The 15,982-nt window shown below is 50.7% G+C and overlaps 1 protein-coding gene across 1 annotated transcript in view; it reads left to right on the top strand.

Moving 5' to 3' along the window:
• Positions 1-6,619: 6,619 nt before the first annotated feature.
• Positions 6,620-15,982, top strand: part of FRMD7 (FERM domain containing 7) — a gene marked incomplete at its 3' end in the record, with an annotated part of 10,004 nt that continues 641 nt past the window's right edge. The window contains exons 1-8 of the mRNA XM_009576797.1: positions 6,620-6,676; positions 11,129-11,233; positions 11,593-11,635; positions 12,966-13,044; positions 13,791-13,888; positions 14,035-14,149; positions 14,320-14,467; positions 15,635-15,730. Of these exons, the coding sequence (XP_009575092.1) occupies positions 6,620-6,676; positions 11,129-11,233; positions 11,593-11,635; positions 12,966-13,044; positions 13,791-13,888; positions 14,035-14,149; positions 14,320-14,467; positions 15,635-15,730 (741 nt within the window). The remainder of the gene's footprint in view (positions 6,677-11,128; positions 11,234-11,592; positions 11,636-12,965; positions 13,045-13,790; positions 13,889-14,034; positions 14,150-14,319; positions 14,468-15,634; positions 15,731-15,982) is intronic.

Below are 15,982 nucleotides of genomic sequence, written 5' to 3'. Positions count from 1 at the left end.
CTCTTCCCCCAGCTTTATATGCTGAGCATGACGTCATATGGTATGGAATAGCCCATTGGTCAGTTGGGGTCAGCTGTCCCGGCTCTGTCCCCTCCCAAGTTCTTGTGCAGCCCCAGTCTCCTCGCTGGTGGGGTGGGGTGAGAAGCAGAAAAGGCCTTGACTCTGTGTGAGCGCTGCTCAGCAGTGACTGAAACACCCCTGTGTTATCAACACTGTTTTGAGCACAAATCCAAAACATAGCCTCATACTAGCAACTGCGAAGAAAACTATCCCAGCCAAAACCAGCACAGGTCTAAGTCTTTTTCCTTGGGGCACAACTTAGGAAAGATCTGCACGTGACTCATGGAGAGCCTTAGGGAGGGGGTTGATTGATTGGTTTGACTTCCTGACAGCACTAGCGAGGACAGAGAGCCTGGGCATCCAGAGACCTTGTCTCAGGATTACAGGTAAGCTTACACTGCTTTATCTTGTTGGCGTGGGGATATGCAAGTGGACCAGGAACAGTTCATGCTTGAAATAAATTAAGGACAGTATATGCAAGTCCTGTGCTTTGTACTACTACATAGATGCAGTAAGATGCATCTCCCTAGCTGGAAATGACTAATGCTAAGAGATGCCCGAGTCTTTGGAGGCATCAGCGCTCCTTTGACTCGATACAGTCATGAGGCTTTCTTTCTCTGTATAAATTGCTTTCTCGTGTCTTCACAGTGATCTGTTTGAATTAAGCATGACTGAGTGTTTTTTATATAGCTGTGCCAACAACAGAGCGCAACTGGCATATTAAAAATGAGATAATGTTGTCTTCTGGATAATACCAGAATCAGGCTATTATTTAGTTTCTTGTATAGCTTGTGCTACCGTTTGCATTTGCTTACAACAAACTGCCTTCTTCGGTGCCTGGTAGTAGTTTTTATGTAGCATATAAAACCTGAAAAAGGAAGAAAAATCAACAGTATACATCGATGCATGATAGAGCGTGTTATTGCTGTACTGAGTTGCTCATCCCTGCAAACTGAATTGTCACCTGTATTTGTCGTTGGGCACAACCACCAGGAGAGGGAGCTTGGAAGCAAAGATCTGGGTCGTCCTGGGAATAGTCCTCAAAGCGGGGCTGAGCTCTGTCCCTGGAAATCAAGCACCGTTCTGCACAGGTTGAAAACAGAAGAGATAGATAGAAATAAATTTATATTTCAGGACTTTGGTAGCATGGTGTGAGTATATCTTAACAGGACTTCAGAGAAATTTTTGCTCTTACAGTTAATTTGTCGGGTGTCTGGAATTGCAATCGTATTTGGAGTCTTTCGTGCATAATAGAGGTTATCTATAATTTCCTACTTTGTTATTACAGGTAGGTAAAAAGACCCATTTCCTCAGCTGCTGAAGCTGAAATAAAAATATAATCACAAGAATAAGATTTTATATGACTCTGCTTCCTTGAGCATCAGAAACGTTTATTAAAAAAAAAAAAGCAGGGACATTAGGGCAATTGACTTTTAATTTGGCTTAGTGCTTAAACTCAGCTAAACCTATTTCTTTTTTTATTATTATTGCAACCGGGTCTAGCAGCTGAAATGGCACCATGCTTCTCACCACGTCAGGGTCACGCTCTGCTCCCACACACGTGCCTGCAAGTTGTACTGAACTCGGATCTGCTGGTTTTGCTGGGATGCCTGCCTGCAGGAGAGCTGCCTGCACAGCAGCCGAACCGCTCCCAAAACCCCTGCCCCTGTTTATCTTGTAATCCTTACCAGCTGAGCACTGCTGCAAATAATTTGTATAGCTAGTGTGTAATCGTGTCATCACCTGTACTGGAACCACCAGCCGGTGTGAGATTGTCAGAGGGTGCAATTCTTCTCTAAGCTTGGCTTAATTTCCAGCCTAATGCTAGGGGTGTTCCCCTTCACTTCTTCTGTCAGCGTTCATGCACAGAAGCTGCTCCCCTCCTGTCGGTCTCATCCAGTTTTGCAGACAAGTTATTAGTGCTGACGAACACCAGGGTGTCTGTGGAGCTGCTTTCAGAGAGTAATATTTATGATGTTGCATTGCCGTAAATACAGCTCTCAGTGGGAATGCTGGCGAGGTGAGGAGGCACCACAGTAGGATGTTCTTGGGCAGGATTGGGGCAAATTGGAGAAAAAATGCTGCTGCGTAATGTCACCTTCTGATATCAAAACAAAGTGCTGGTCAGAGAAGCCTGATCCCGCAGTTGGAAGCTAATGGGCAAACCCCACCTAAACCACGAAATTAAAAATGCAATTTCCATTTTCCCAGCAATTACTTATGAGTAATAAGTTACAGCATCGTGATGTCAGACTATTTAGGTGATGTTTGGCAAGCAAAATTTTGCGGAAATGCATCATTGTTTGTTATATTCAATAAACAGAATGGTTCTGGGGGAGAAGTTTTTAGATGGGCAGGACTTGGCGAGTCAACTGTAGCTGTTGAGATATGCTCAAGATATAATATGACTTGGGAAGTGAATGAAAAATGATAGTCATTGTTAAAGGTTTAAAGGCAGGACCAAATGTGCCTGGACCGTCCCTAGCAGACTTTGTGTCTGAGTCGTCCCTGGTTTTTCCAGCCTGCTCCAGTATTTCTCCTGCGTCATAGTTTAAGGGTCTTTCCTAGGACCTAACTCAGATCTTTCCTGCAATTTCTTTGTTTTCCCCATAGATTGGGAGCACAGCCAACCTGTCCCTCTGGAATGGTCCCGCATGTATCAGGAGACCTTTGTTCCCTCTTTCTTCTCTTTTTAAGCCAAACAAACTCAGTTCTTTCAGGCCTTGTTTTTTGAAAATACCTTTTTTGGGGGGGTATTTTATAAAAAAATTTAAAGCAACTAGTACCTAAGCCAGGACCCCAGCTGAGAGTGAAACAATTCCTTTTGGTGTGGCAGCACGACCGTTGTAGGTTCCCTATTCTGGAAAGACATTTCCCTGTTTTGCAGTATTGGTGCTGTGTCTTGGATTTATTAACCAGCTGATGATATTCCTCTCGTGTGCCTAGTGCTGTTCAGAAGGACTTTGGCTGTGCCTGAGCCTGCTCCCAGCGCTGGCTGGTAAGCAGCCCTGTTGCTCGCTGGCCCTGCAGTTGGGGAGGGCTATGGCTGGGTGAGAAGTGGATGTGGATGTTCTCCAAGCAGCTCCAGCTGAGGTAGAGGAGGTCTAATGTAAGTGTATGAAAGGCCACCACAGACCAAAGTCTGCCTAGGTGAGTCCCTGTCTCCGGCAGCTGCCAATAGCAAACGCTTTGAGTGTGAAAAACAGGGTGAGTGCTTCTCCTTCTCAGCCATGAGCCGGGTACGGGTTCTTGCCTTTTGGACTATGGTGTTTAAAATCCCCTGGCAGATCTCTATTCCATGACTTTATCTAGCCATCTTCTTTTCCTTTCCTCTAAACCGAATTTGAAGATAAGCATGACAAAGCACATGGTACTGCAGCGCTAGAGCTGTGACCACAGTGATGCAGGGGGAGCAGCGTGCGGTCCCTTGGTGGCCGGGCACTTCTGCCCTGCCTCTGCCGGGAGCCTGCCCTCGCAGCCGCAGGTACCCACACACGTTACGCACCTTCTCTGCCAGAGTTCACTCTCTCAGAGCCCGCTGCTCTCTCAGGAGTGACTTGGGGAGGGACTGGGGACATTTGGGGCGTTTCCTCGCCCATCCCCAGGGCCCAAAGTGAGCCCTTTTGGAGGAAGACTGCTGAACTCGCTCGCTGCCCGGTGCTGGTGGCTCACCGTTTCGGGAGGCTCCGTGGAGCGTAACCGCAGTGACTCAGCTCTCCGTCAGACATCCTGCGGGCTCCCCCCGCTTCCGGGGCCGGCAGGGGAACAAACGAGCAAACCCTAAAGACCAGCATGAAAATTCAGCTTGGAAAAGGGGCAGTGGGGTTTGGGATGAAGGAGACTTCTTGTTTCTTGCTGTGCTCAGTCCATCCTGGCAAACACCAGGGTGTCTGAGAGGCTGAAGAAGACCCTGATTCAAGGCAATACCATCCAGCCTAATAAGGGGTCGGATGCACTTGGTGGACTGAAGTCTTCCCTGGGAGAGCTGGTGCAATGCAGGATGGTGGTAATGGGGTCCAGACTATTAAAAATCACGGGCCGAGCAAACATGGCCCTGAAGCAGTACTCACTCCGACGTGCTGCTGCTCAGACCATGCCGTGCTCCATTGCTGCTGCTCGGGGTCCCCTCCCTGCCTGCCAGTACGGCTGCACTCACTCTTCACCTTTTCCATGCTTTCCCGCACCATTTGCACATTATTCTCTGCTCCCGTGGATAAGGAGGACATACATGTCTGGCTGGAGGTCAGCACTGACTCAGACTGGGAGCCAGGATTGCTCCTCCTGGGCTGCTGGTGCTCCCCATGTGTCCTGCTCCCGCCAGCCCCAAAGTTGCCTCCAGAAGGAAGGAGATGATAGATGGGGGTAAAATGGGTCTCTTTGCTGAGGCAGTGGATCTTCTCTGCTCTCAGCAACAATCCCCATGTCCCAGGTCACATCTCTTCTGGCCATCCCTTACTCTCCTACTCCAAAAAAGCCCTCATTTACCTTGTTTGCCTTTGCTGGCTCCACACTGTCTGCATGAATGCCTCTTCAGGGTGGCTAAAGGCCCTGATAAACCCAACACAGTCCTCTTCCTTCATGCCACAGTAGGGAAAAAACCCCCTTTTCTTCCACCCACGACCACGCTGGCCGGTGCTCGGCTTCTAATAGCATCCATGGAGCCCAGGGTCGGTGCCCCCAGCATGCCAGGAAAGCCTGTAGCAGGGAAGTTTGGCTTCTTCTGGGGTCTCCTCCATCACACCCCGTGCATCCTTCCTGCCGGTCCAGTGCTCCTGCTGTGCTCCCAGTGCTGCGGCGGAGCCGTGCCAGCGACGGGTGGGACGCTCACAGGAGTGCTGCTTTTCTCCTCGATACCCATCAATATTTGATGGCATGAACATTTAAAACTGCAGAGAGAAAGTGCACTCAGCCCCCCCAGATGGTTTGTACGTGACATCGCCCTTCTCCCGTGACACAAAGAGCTCCGACTCTGGGCCAAGGGCAGCACTGGGAATTTGGTCCTCGGACGCTCGGTACAGACAGCCCCTCCTGGCCACTGGCAGAAGATGAGCTCAGCTTCTTTATGGAGCAGATTCACACAGAAAAGCAGATTTGCTTTAACTTTTATGCTTCTTTTTTGTCCTGGTCAGTAGAAGACTAATAAGTTTTTCTATAGCTAAAAAGCTCTACGTTTTTCCTCTGTGCAGTCCAGACGGCAAGCTAAGTGTGTACTCTGACAGACTCTGTCCTGACAACCCCAGGAATATTTGGGAAGCATAAAAGGGACCACAGCAAATGGCTTGGAGTGACTTACAGTGGATGTTTCATTGGAAACTAGGAAGGAAGCAACAAGCAAGATCTCTGCAGCACTTAATGTGGCTTTTTCGTTTTGCTGGGATGCATTTCCATCCCTCTGGGTCCCACAGGATCATGCATGGTTGTGGCTTTTTCCAGCAGCAGCAGCAATAACGATCCCATGTAACAGTCCAGCGCCTGTCTTTTGGCACTACTCAGTGTATTTATTTCTGCAAGAGGAGGGCTCCTGCCCAAACTCTGCCTTTGTCCAAATGCTCAGTGATCGGGGGGCTCTGCCGGACAAGAGCAGCCAGAAAGGTCAGGCGGTTCCTCGCGGCCCCGCATTAGCTGGGGCAGAGAACAGAGAAACAGCGCGAGTGCAAGCCCCAGGCACCCACCACGCCGTGGGGAGGCTGCTCCCGGCAGCCAGGGCTGAGCCCTGGGGATTTCGAGGTGGGCAGCTGGCTCTGGCACTTGGAGGATGAGCTAGTGTGTGGGGATGTGAGCTTTTCAGGTGTGAAACGGGAACCAGGTTGTCTCAAAGGCTTGTGAGACTTCACTAAGCTGCCAAACCAGGGTGCGAGCCAGGAATTAGCAGCAGGTCCTCCTCTGCCTCCCCGGCAAGGACTCCCACCTGGTTTCAAGTTCGGTTGGAAACATTTCCCAGTCTCCAGCGAAGTACCTCAACCCATTGCCAGGTCTGCACACATCTGCTCAGCAGATAGGACATTACCTGCCCACCTCACGGAGCAAGCGTGAGACTCGCCGCAGCGGCCGAGCGCACGGCTGCTGGCCAGCGGCTCTTTTAGTGCACCTTAACCAGACCAGAGAAAAGGTGACGCTGCTCGGTGACTTTGGCAGGAGAGTCGCTCGGATCTTCTTCCCTGACCCCGCGGTATGAAGTGTGGGCTTGCTTTGCCTTGCATTGCTCACTGCCAGCTGTGAAAGCTCAGTGTTTATCTCAGCCCCAGTAGTGTCACTCTTGCAGAGCTGCTGCACAGCCTTTCCCCTATTAATACACCCATAATTCACAGGGGGAAAATTTCCTTTAACGCAGTGGTGATATTTAAACCAGGGGAGGTATCAGTATTTTTTTTTTTTTAAATTGTTTTCAGGCATTCAGTTCCTTTGCTCCAGCCTCCGCTCCACATCTGTGACTGCAGCCTTCTCCATCCAGCTGAGAGGGAAATTATGTGTGCAAGAAGAGTCAGGACTCCCTTCCCGGCACATCGCTCACATCGCTAGGACTGCCGCGCCTGCCGCACGCCCAGCCGCATGCTCGAGGATGCTGCACCTGAAAGTCCAGTTTCTGGATGACTCCCAGAAGATCTTTGTAGTTGATGTAAGTGGGTATTGCATTCTTATTGGGTTTTTGTGCTAGTTAATGAAGTTGTGGCAGCTCTGAAGTATTGCATGCTCTCTGATAGCTTCTGTTTTTCAGCTTTAAAAAAACCAACAACAAAAAAAAACAAAGCAAAAAAACCCCAACCTCCCAAAAAAAGGTTGTAGTGCTGATTGATTGCTAAGTGTCTTTCAGCACCAACACACTCCTGCTGTCGCCTCTTATTGGCATTATTTATAAAGAAGGAGGAATGGCTCTTACTCATCTGGTGTCATCTTTTGGAAATCAGGTAATATGAAGTGATGTTCTTGACAAGTAGCGAGTTCTTCTCTCATTTGTCTGGCTGCCAGTATAAGCATTCAACAAGGAAGAAAAGTCTGGGAACAGAATAAAAATAGCATATTTAACCAAATTACTCCTGGTGAGAAACATCTGCATGCATCTCTTCCTGGCCTTTCAGTTGAAAAAGAAAACTGTGTCGTTTTGTGAATAGCTGAGGGAAAAAACTCACTGTATCTTATTTTCTGCATGACAGTGTCCCACAACACAGTCATTAATAATTCACATTTAATAAATGCTAGCTCTGAAATAGGTTTTAAATGTTAAATATTAATATCTATAGTGTTAGATTTTTATATATATGTCTATAGATAACTGAAACTAGATATATCTTGACTATGTCTTAGAAACACATCTTTTTACAAATGTGATTGAGCATTTACTGTTGGTTAGGATTTGATAATCACAGTAGCCAATTGAATTAGCTAATTCAAGTAGATCTGTTCTATCACTTACCTGCATCTCCTATGGGACCAGAGCGTTTAATATAAAATTGTTTTTTTTCAAGTCCTATTACATTTCTTAGACTGTCCTGTCCTCTGGTTTTATAGCATAGCTGAGAACTGCTTGGTCTCCGACGCACTGCTCCATTTCTTTGCGATAGCATTTTGCTCAAAAGAGGACTGTAAAGCAATTCCATCCCTTGGCGCAGTATGGAAGTTGTTTGATTTAGTTTGATTAATGTATCCTAGACCTGGAGTCAGCTTAAAAATGAGACTAGATTTTTTAAAATGCCCTTTTTTTTCGTATTGATTAGATCAGCGCATAGTGAGAGACAGTTTAAAACATACTGGTACAATGTTGCTGCATTTTTTTCCATCTCTGCTTTCTTATTTGCCCAAAACACTTACAGCACTATAGCTCTGCACGACATGTTATTGCAGCAAATAGCTTCCATTAGAGGAACTGGTCATTTCCTTTTTTAGCATGGAACGGTATTGGAAACCCCTTTTAGGCATTTCATGCATTTGATGCTCTATGGGTATGATAAATGCGTCGTTGAATTAGTGACTTCTCCATCATAAAAGGACCGCTTTGGGCTAAGTTTTGAGCAGATATTTCAAGCAACTCTTCCTAAACCTCTCCTGACTTTGGAAAGCTCTTTTGAATGTGTGGCACTTCAGTATAATGGGAGGGAAAAGGACAAAAGAGAGAAAACCTGGTGGGCCTGATTCCCTTTCCGCCTTGCGCTCGGTGTATGAATCTATACCTGCCTCATGTGGGTATCACAGCTGCCAGCACGTGCAGCGAGGTCTCATTTCCACTCCGGCTTTGCACGGGAATGAGTTCTTCTCCCAGTGCTGGGTGCTGGCCCGAGAAGGCTTCTGCCTCCATCCCCATCCTCGCCGACAGCCGGGACCTGGCACCTTCTCTGCGGCCACTGAGCTCCCAGGATTTCCTTTGGCTGGGCGCTGGAGGTGATTCCTGGGATGGCGCCGACAAGCCAAGTCTGAGCCCCCAGGGCGGGGGAAGGCGGGGGCCTGGCACGTCTCCGAATGTCCCCTGTTGTGTCCTCCTTGCTGAACACCCCAGGTTGAGCCATGGCATGGGTGGGATCTTACTGGGATGCTGCCAGCTATGCCAGCGAGCCCTGCACCTTGCCCTGGGAGGGCACCGGGACAGTCACAGGTCAGCCTTTAATGGGTTTCTTGAGAGGAAATATTGCGAAGCTGCCTTCCTTCTTCTTTCCCCCCTGGATTCCTAGAGCTGTGACCTGGCATGTGCTCTTGCCCATGAAGTCACTCCTCTTCTCTCTGGAAAAGGTTAAACAAAGCAGCCCTGATCCCGGGCAGCCTCGGGAGCCTTCCCAGAGCATCACAGAAAGGGCGAACCACTTTGCAGCCTGGGCAAACAAAGCCTGGGCATCTCTGCTAGTGGAATTTGCTACAGGACAAGATTCAGTGGGAAAGAGAAAAAGAAAGAAAAGGCAAACCAAACAAACCCAGAAAACTAATTTCTGGGGCTGAGCAAAGGACAAAGTCTCCTGTGGTCTCATGTCTCTTATGATGAGGAAAGGTGGGAAATCATTGAGAGCTGGCTGCATGTGAGCTGGTCCAGCGAGGGCATGGGGAGCGTTGAGGCTGGTGGCTTTTGGTGCATGTCATTGCATGCCAGCTGTGGCCATACAGAAGACACCGACCAGGGGACATCTCCCAAGGTGGTGAGGAAAGACCACATCAAATCCCACGAGCTGTCTCTCGCCACTAAACCACAGACCTGGCTGCAGCAGCCGTGCTATGGGGATTGCTGCAGAAACGTGGCTTTGCCATTGGAGCACAAGTGCTGCCAGGGTGTGCTTTGGGGACGGGTGTGAGCGTTCCCCTGTGTCACACCCATTGCTGTCTTCCTCTGGATGTGCCTTTTGCTTTCTTACCCTGCTTACAGTCCCAGCTGCTTCCACTGTGGAGAGGAGGGGCGAGCACAGCCTCTCCTTTCCACCGTTTTCCACACAGGGGTTTCTGCCTGTGGGTGCTAATCTGGCCCTGCAACATCATCAAAGGCACATTTAGGGTCGGACGTGGGGTGCCCAGCCCCACATGTCATGCTCCTGCCTCGCGCTGCGCTCCTCCGGCACAGCCCCCTGCTCTTGCCTGATGCAGTCCCGAGCACAACTGTACCCCGGTGCTTGCAGCAGCGCAAGTCGGGGCCTCCGGTACCCCACAAACCCAGGATGGGGCACCTGCAAGCACCACTCTGCAAGAGGAAAGCTTCTGCTTTTAAACCATCCCCTGCATCACAGGGCTGCTTCTCCCCAGTGAGCAGGTTTTCCTGGGGATGGAGCAGCTCATCTCCACTGCCCTGGGCAGTGCTGGGCTTGGAGGAAAGCGGGTCGCTCCCAGCAGACATGTGGTGGGTAATAACCCAGTAAGAAATGCTTGTCTTTCCTGGCTGCCTGACAAAGGCTAAGGCCTTTCATGCTAGAAAATTCTAGCTTGGAAAGAAACATTTAATTGTTTTAATTACGCTTGTGATCTAGTAATTTTGAGGAGAACCGGGAGTGCTGCAGAGCAAATGCTGTTATTACGCTATCACTTTTCAGCAGCCTTTCAGCACAGAGCCAGCAATTTCATCCCAGGAGAAGCCGTGAAAGGTGGTTATTAGTGTGCATCACCGCCAGCAGCCGGGGTCCCTCCCGTCCCTGCTGGGAGCAGCCGCTGGCACGGGGAGCTGCAGCCTGCCTTCACCTCCATCACCCGAAATGCCGTAATTTAGCAGCTGTCTAACCCAGCCTCTCTGCTCCAGCTTGCTTTTGCACTAACCCACGCTCATTTTTGGTCTGCATTGCACGAGTTGATAAAGGAGTAGCAGGGTTTTTGCTGGGGTCACTGCCAGGTTCATTTCTGGTGCTTTCTGGAGCATTTTCCAAAGTCAGGGGCCTGCCGGGTTGTTCCCCAGCCGTGTCACACAGCACGGCAACAAGTCAAGCAAAACACCCTCCAAGTGTTTCTGTTTACCGGGAATAACTACAGCCTGGCCTCCCTTATCAGCATGTAGTGCCACTTAATTAATATTGCTGAAGTGCACGGATGACCCAGGGCCCAAGGCACAGGATCTCCACAGGGTCCTGTTGCTGTTAATTACTATTAACCATAATAGTAGCTTGTCCCCGGCAATCCGGTCACCAGCTGTCGGGGCACACAGGCTCGCAGCGCAGGTTTGAGGTTTGCTCCCGTTTGCTCTTAATCGAGCACATTTGCAAGGCTGTCCCTGGTTCAGGCGGATGCTTGTCCTGGGGATCGCTCACTGGTTTGCCAGGGATAGAGGTGCCCGGACAGTGATGGTTGCAAAAGGTGAGCCAAAAGCAAGATTTCTTTCCTCTTCCTTTCCTTTCTGGTTTACATTCCGTAATAAAGGAGAGAAGTGATGAGAAGGAATCTGATTTCCAAGAGCAGAGATAAGGGGCACACAGCGTGCAGTTGTCCTGTCCCACATGCTCAAGCCAACAGCATTTATTGAGTGAAGTTTTGCTGCAGCATGATCCGGAAAAATCCCACAGCTCCTCTCGGGGTGAAGGCAGGGAGCAAAAACTTCTCCCCCATCTCACTGAAATCCCACCACCGCTGCTGTCGGCGTTGCCTAACCCGCTGCTTCCATGGTGTGTTTGTTTACTAGCAAAAATCCTGCGGAAAAGGGCTGTTCAACCTCACCTGCGGCCACCTCAACCTTGCGGAGAAGGAATACTTTGGGCTGGAGTTTCGCAGCCAGGCTGGGAACCACGTGAGTGTGGCTCGCGGCGCGGGGCCCCGGTGCTGCACCGTGCCGCATCCTCGCAGCGACCACTCGCATGGCTGGGGGCTTGCTAGCACCTCCCTGAAATACCAGATGGAAAATTTCAACAAAAACCCTTGAAAATGGGAGTTACGAGGGGAACCACAAGCTGGTTGGCAAAGCCCCGGTGATAGCCACGGCCATGGGGTTTACCCGTAGCCATCCGTGCGAGGCTGCACAGCGGGACAGCTTGCTGCAGCAGCTGAGCTGGCCAACACTTTTGTGTTGCATTCTAGCATGCTGCTGCTGCTTTTATTCCCTGTCTCTTGTGCCGTTTTTTCACCCAGTTCTTCATTGCCTTATTTCAGGTCTGGTTGGATCCACTAAAACCCATAACAAAGCAAGTCAAAAGTAAGTATTTCAAGAATAAAATTCTTCTAAATCACTGCCAGTGGCCCACTAGCGCAGACACATTCGTGCAGTGTTATTGTTTGGGGACAGGGGCTCTGGATTCCAGCATTTACCTGAGCTCATTTTATAACATGAGGCTGGGCAGAATTGTTTGCAAAGACACCACAGTCCGTATAAAATCCTGTAGAAATACCACTGCCTTTGCAATCTGGTATCTGCACCATTTTAGTCTTGAGCTGTTAATAACCTGACAGCTTGGCGGAGGAGCAGGGGCGGCTGCGTGCGTGCGTGCGTGTGCGCGCACTGCTGTGCTGGCAGAGCGGCAGGCATCGCTCTCCCCATGCCCTCCTTTCCCCTTTGCAGCTCTTAGCAGCCCAGATGCCTGCGTGGCGTGAGCCATGAAGCAGGGTTAGCCGAGTGCCTCGCAGGCTCTGCCGCTCCTCTCCAGCCCCCCGCCCCCGCCATGCCGCTGCACGGAGATGCTGCAGAACCTGACCTGAATTCAGGCTCAGCATCCCCTGCCATAGCCACAACCAATGTTAGCACAGTGCCCCTTTCAGCCTATGCCTATTTCCACCCCCGCGATGAACCAAATGATATTTTCCCCAAATATGTGATGACCAGGAGGTGGTCAAGAGCATGACGCCATGACCCCAGTATTTGCCACAGACAGGGAGGCTGCAGTACAGTGTTTGCATGAATTTCCCTGTAAGGGGAAAGCCTGGTAAAGAGCCTCCCGTTTCTGGGTGCACCAGAAGTGGGATTATTTCAAGCACCGATTTCTTTTTCGATGTCCCTTCTGGCCTGCTCTTGCAGGACCCTGTCGCTCCAGAAGCCCCTGAGCTGTCCCACGGTGTCCTGGGACAGTCAGTGCCTACAAAATTGCCTCCCTCCCTCCATGTTCTTTGCCTTGGGCTTGGCTGCTTGCTCTCACTCATCCCACAAAAAAGCATTACCAAACAACGTCCTATGGAGCTGTTGCATCCCAAGTGCTTGGAGGGCTGGATTTAATGCACAGCCCTGCTGATGGCCACACTCCAGACAAGCACCCGTGGCACCACTCCACGGAAACCCCCTTCCTGGCAGGGGTCTTTGCAATTTAAAGAATTACTGGGGTATTTTCTCTTTAGCATTATTTAGGTGCCCAACTCCCTATTGGCTTCCACTGGTAATGCTGGGGGTCTGGGCAGGCAGGTCGTTTGGGCTTCCAGCCCTGACTTGTAAGGGCCCAGAGTAATTTACTCTGTAAGGAGACAGCATGTGTGAAGAGAGTTGTAAATGTTCTCAATAGACACGTAAAAGAAAACTTATGAAGATGTTGTGTTTTAAGATCCTAAGGAGGTTCTTTTCAAATTTATGGTGAAATTTTTCCCAGTGGACCCCGGCCATCTGAGAGAAGAGCTGACCAGGTACAGTACTTGTTCTATTACTTTCTTACCGCACAGTCCTATATTTTTGTAATTGTGAAGCATGTGTTTAATTCCTTATCTTAATCCACCTGAACCTGTCTGCAAGCAGTGCTTATCCTAAGTATTTAAAGAGTTCTGTACTTTACAAAACAAAAACCGAGGGAGTATCTTTTCTTGATCCTCTGTTTTTAAACAAAATCCACTTGAAGGATCAGCTGTCTTAAGAGGCTGCAATTTGTTTACTGCCAAATGCTTTAGCAGTTGGGCACCAAGTCTGACTTTACTCAGTCTAGCTCCTGCCTCAAGCTGTGTTCTCAAAGAAGAACTTTAATTTTATTTTTAAAAATGACATTGTTAGCTCTTACGTTTTAGAGAAAGCATTGCGAACAGGAACTAAGAATAAAACTAAGACAGTGATTCTGCAGAACATATTAGCCCCGAGAGATGCAAATGCCCTACAAAGCATAAAGGAATGTTAACTCTGAAACCTACTAATGGGCATTTCAATGGCAGGGGCATACTGGTCATGGTGGTGCCCAGCTGCAGCCTTCTGCAGGGGCTGCGTGCTCCTCCCGAGACCCCGCAGACCTGCATCCCTTGGGCTGAAGTGCAGGGATGGGCAAGTGCAGGAAGAGGCGCGGGGGCAGACAGCCCCCCCGCAGCAGAGCCCTCAGGGCTCAGCCCAGCGCCAGGCTCTCTGCTGAGCCCGGCCCCACCTCGGGGCATGTTCCTGTCCCCCTCCACAGGTACCTCTTCACCCTCCAGATCAAGAAGGACCTGGCACTGGGGCAGCTGCCCTGCAGCGACAAGAGCGCGGCGCTGCTTGTCTCCCACCTGCTGCAGTGTAAGGGCAGGCGAGTGCCCGCAGGGACGGTGCCCCTTCCCTGGGGAGGGGGGCCCAACGGGGCTTTGCTTTGGTTGTGTAGCCAGGGGTTCCCCCTGCAGTGACCCCCTCGCAGCCTAACCCTGCTCTCCCCATGTTCCCTGCAGCTGAGCTGGGCGACTTCCACGAGGAGATGGACCAGCAGCACCTGGCTACCCACAGGTACCTGCCCAACCAGGAGTACCTGGACAACAAGATCATGCACTACCACCGGAGACATGGGTAAGGGCTGCTCCGCACCACGGCTGCCCACCCAAAGCACCCGACAGGCACCTGCCAGCGGGGCCATTCCCATCAGCGGGCAGTGATGCACATCAAAATGGCATTTTTTCAGCCCATTTCAGCAGCTGCCTTCTCACTCTTGTTGCTTCCTGGCGTGTTTGTGTCTCCAGCGGGAAGACGCCGGCTGAGTCAGACATTCAGCTGCTGGATGTGGCCAGGAAGCTGGAGATGTACGGGATTCGCCCGCACCCTGCCAGCGACGGCGAGGGGACGCAGATCAACCTGGCCGTGGCACACATGGGGGTGCTGGTCCTGCGGGTGAGCCCGGGGCACGGGGCAGGCTGCCAGCACCCAGGTGGGGTGGCCTTTCCCCAGGGACGTCACCTCTGCTTGGGGGGGACCCTTCTCCTCCCCACTGCATGCTCCAAACCCTCCCAAATCCTACAAGAGGGAGCATGCCCCAGCAGACCTTGGGTGCGGAGGTGATGCTCCGGCACATTGCTGCGGGGCTTGGCCCCACCATCCCCATCTGTGCCAGCTGCTCGCCGCCGTGCCTGCCCCGGCTCTGTTGGCCCTTGTCACAGCGAGCACGGCCGTGTAAGCACCACAGGTTACATGGCTGCGTCACATGTGTTCACCGTATAATCTTCCAGCGAAAATAGCCACCTCACGTCTGTGCAATTACATAATGCTGTAATCACGGCGTAGCTGCAGAATAAAATACAGACTTGCTCACAGCCAGCGTGAAGCAGTGCTTGCCTCCCACACCGGCTAATTTCAACCTAGGAACATCTTGCCAGAGCAGAAAAAAAAGAGAATCCTAACTGTGGGTCTGCTGTTCATAATTAGCACTGCCAGACCCAGTTATTTATTCAGAGCCATAAACACCCCTCACGCATGATTAGAGCATCTGTGAGCCCATTAAAATCTGGGCTCTCCCAGAAAGCTGAAAGGGTCTTGGTGCCACAGCATGGAGAAACACAATTTTACCTGGTCCTGCCATGCCACCAGTGTTGTGTGGCTGCGTCTAGATGCATAATGATAATGAGGGGTAAGGCACGCTTGCAGACTGCTTAAGCTGGGTCTAAAGGTATGGGAGTGAGCTGAGTTCTGCTACGCTTCCCAGCAAAAGAGAGGAGGGTCTTATTTATTTTGGCGGGCTGATGTTGCATTAACTCACCTGACTCATGAGCTGGGATGGATGGGATGCTCTGCCTTCACCTCTGTGAGGTTTGTCTTGGGATCCTGGAGTTTTACAAATAGCTTCAGTGGGCAGAGTTAAACCCTGAATCTCAATTCCCATTTTTGGGACCAACTGATGGAGAGGAGGGTCAGCCACCAAATCCTGGTGCCCCTTCCTCAGACCCCAGCAGCAGTGAGAGCTGCATCGGGGTCTCATGCAATGTCCTGCAAGCTCAGGCCCATCGTACTTCTGCAACTCTGACTTGCCCCGTCCTGCTTTAACTTCTGTGTCTGTCCTTGCAGGGCAATACAAAGATCAACACATTCAACTGGTCCAAAATTCGCAAACTGAGTTTCAAGAGGAAGCATTTTCTCATCAAGCTCCATGCAAACATCTCTGTAAGTACTGTGCTGCAGGCAGCTGCCAGGCTCAGGAACAGGCAGCTGTGGATCAAGGATCAGCCATGCAAAGTCTCCAATTTTGAATAAAATCCTTTTCTGCTGCTCATGGGTGATTCTCCTTCCCCCTCCCCCCCCCTCCCCAAGCATGGCATGTGCCATCCCTGTGTCCACCAGCAGCCCAGGTCCTCTAGGGGGGTCAGGAGGGCAAACGGCAGAGCCTGGCCCCGTGCCCCGACGCTGGCTTGCTTG

The sequence above is a fragment of the Fulmarus glacialis genome, unplaced genomic scaffold, assembly GCF_000690835.1.
Source record: "Fulmarus glacialis isolate BGI_N327 unplaced genomic scaffold, ASM69083v1 scaffold36694, whole genome shotgun sequence".
NCBI lineage: Eukaryota > Metazoa > Chordata > Aves > Procellariiformes > Procellariidae > Fulmarus > Fulmarus glacialis.
Note: the sequence above shows the minus strand (reverse complement) of the source record. Positions and strands in the feature narration are given on the sequence as shown.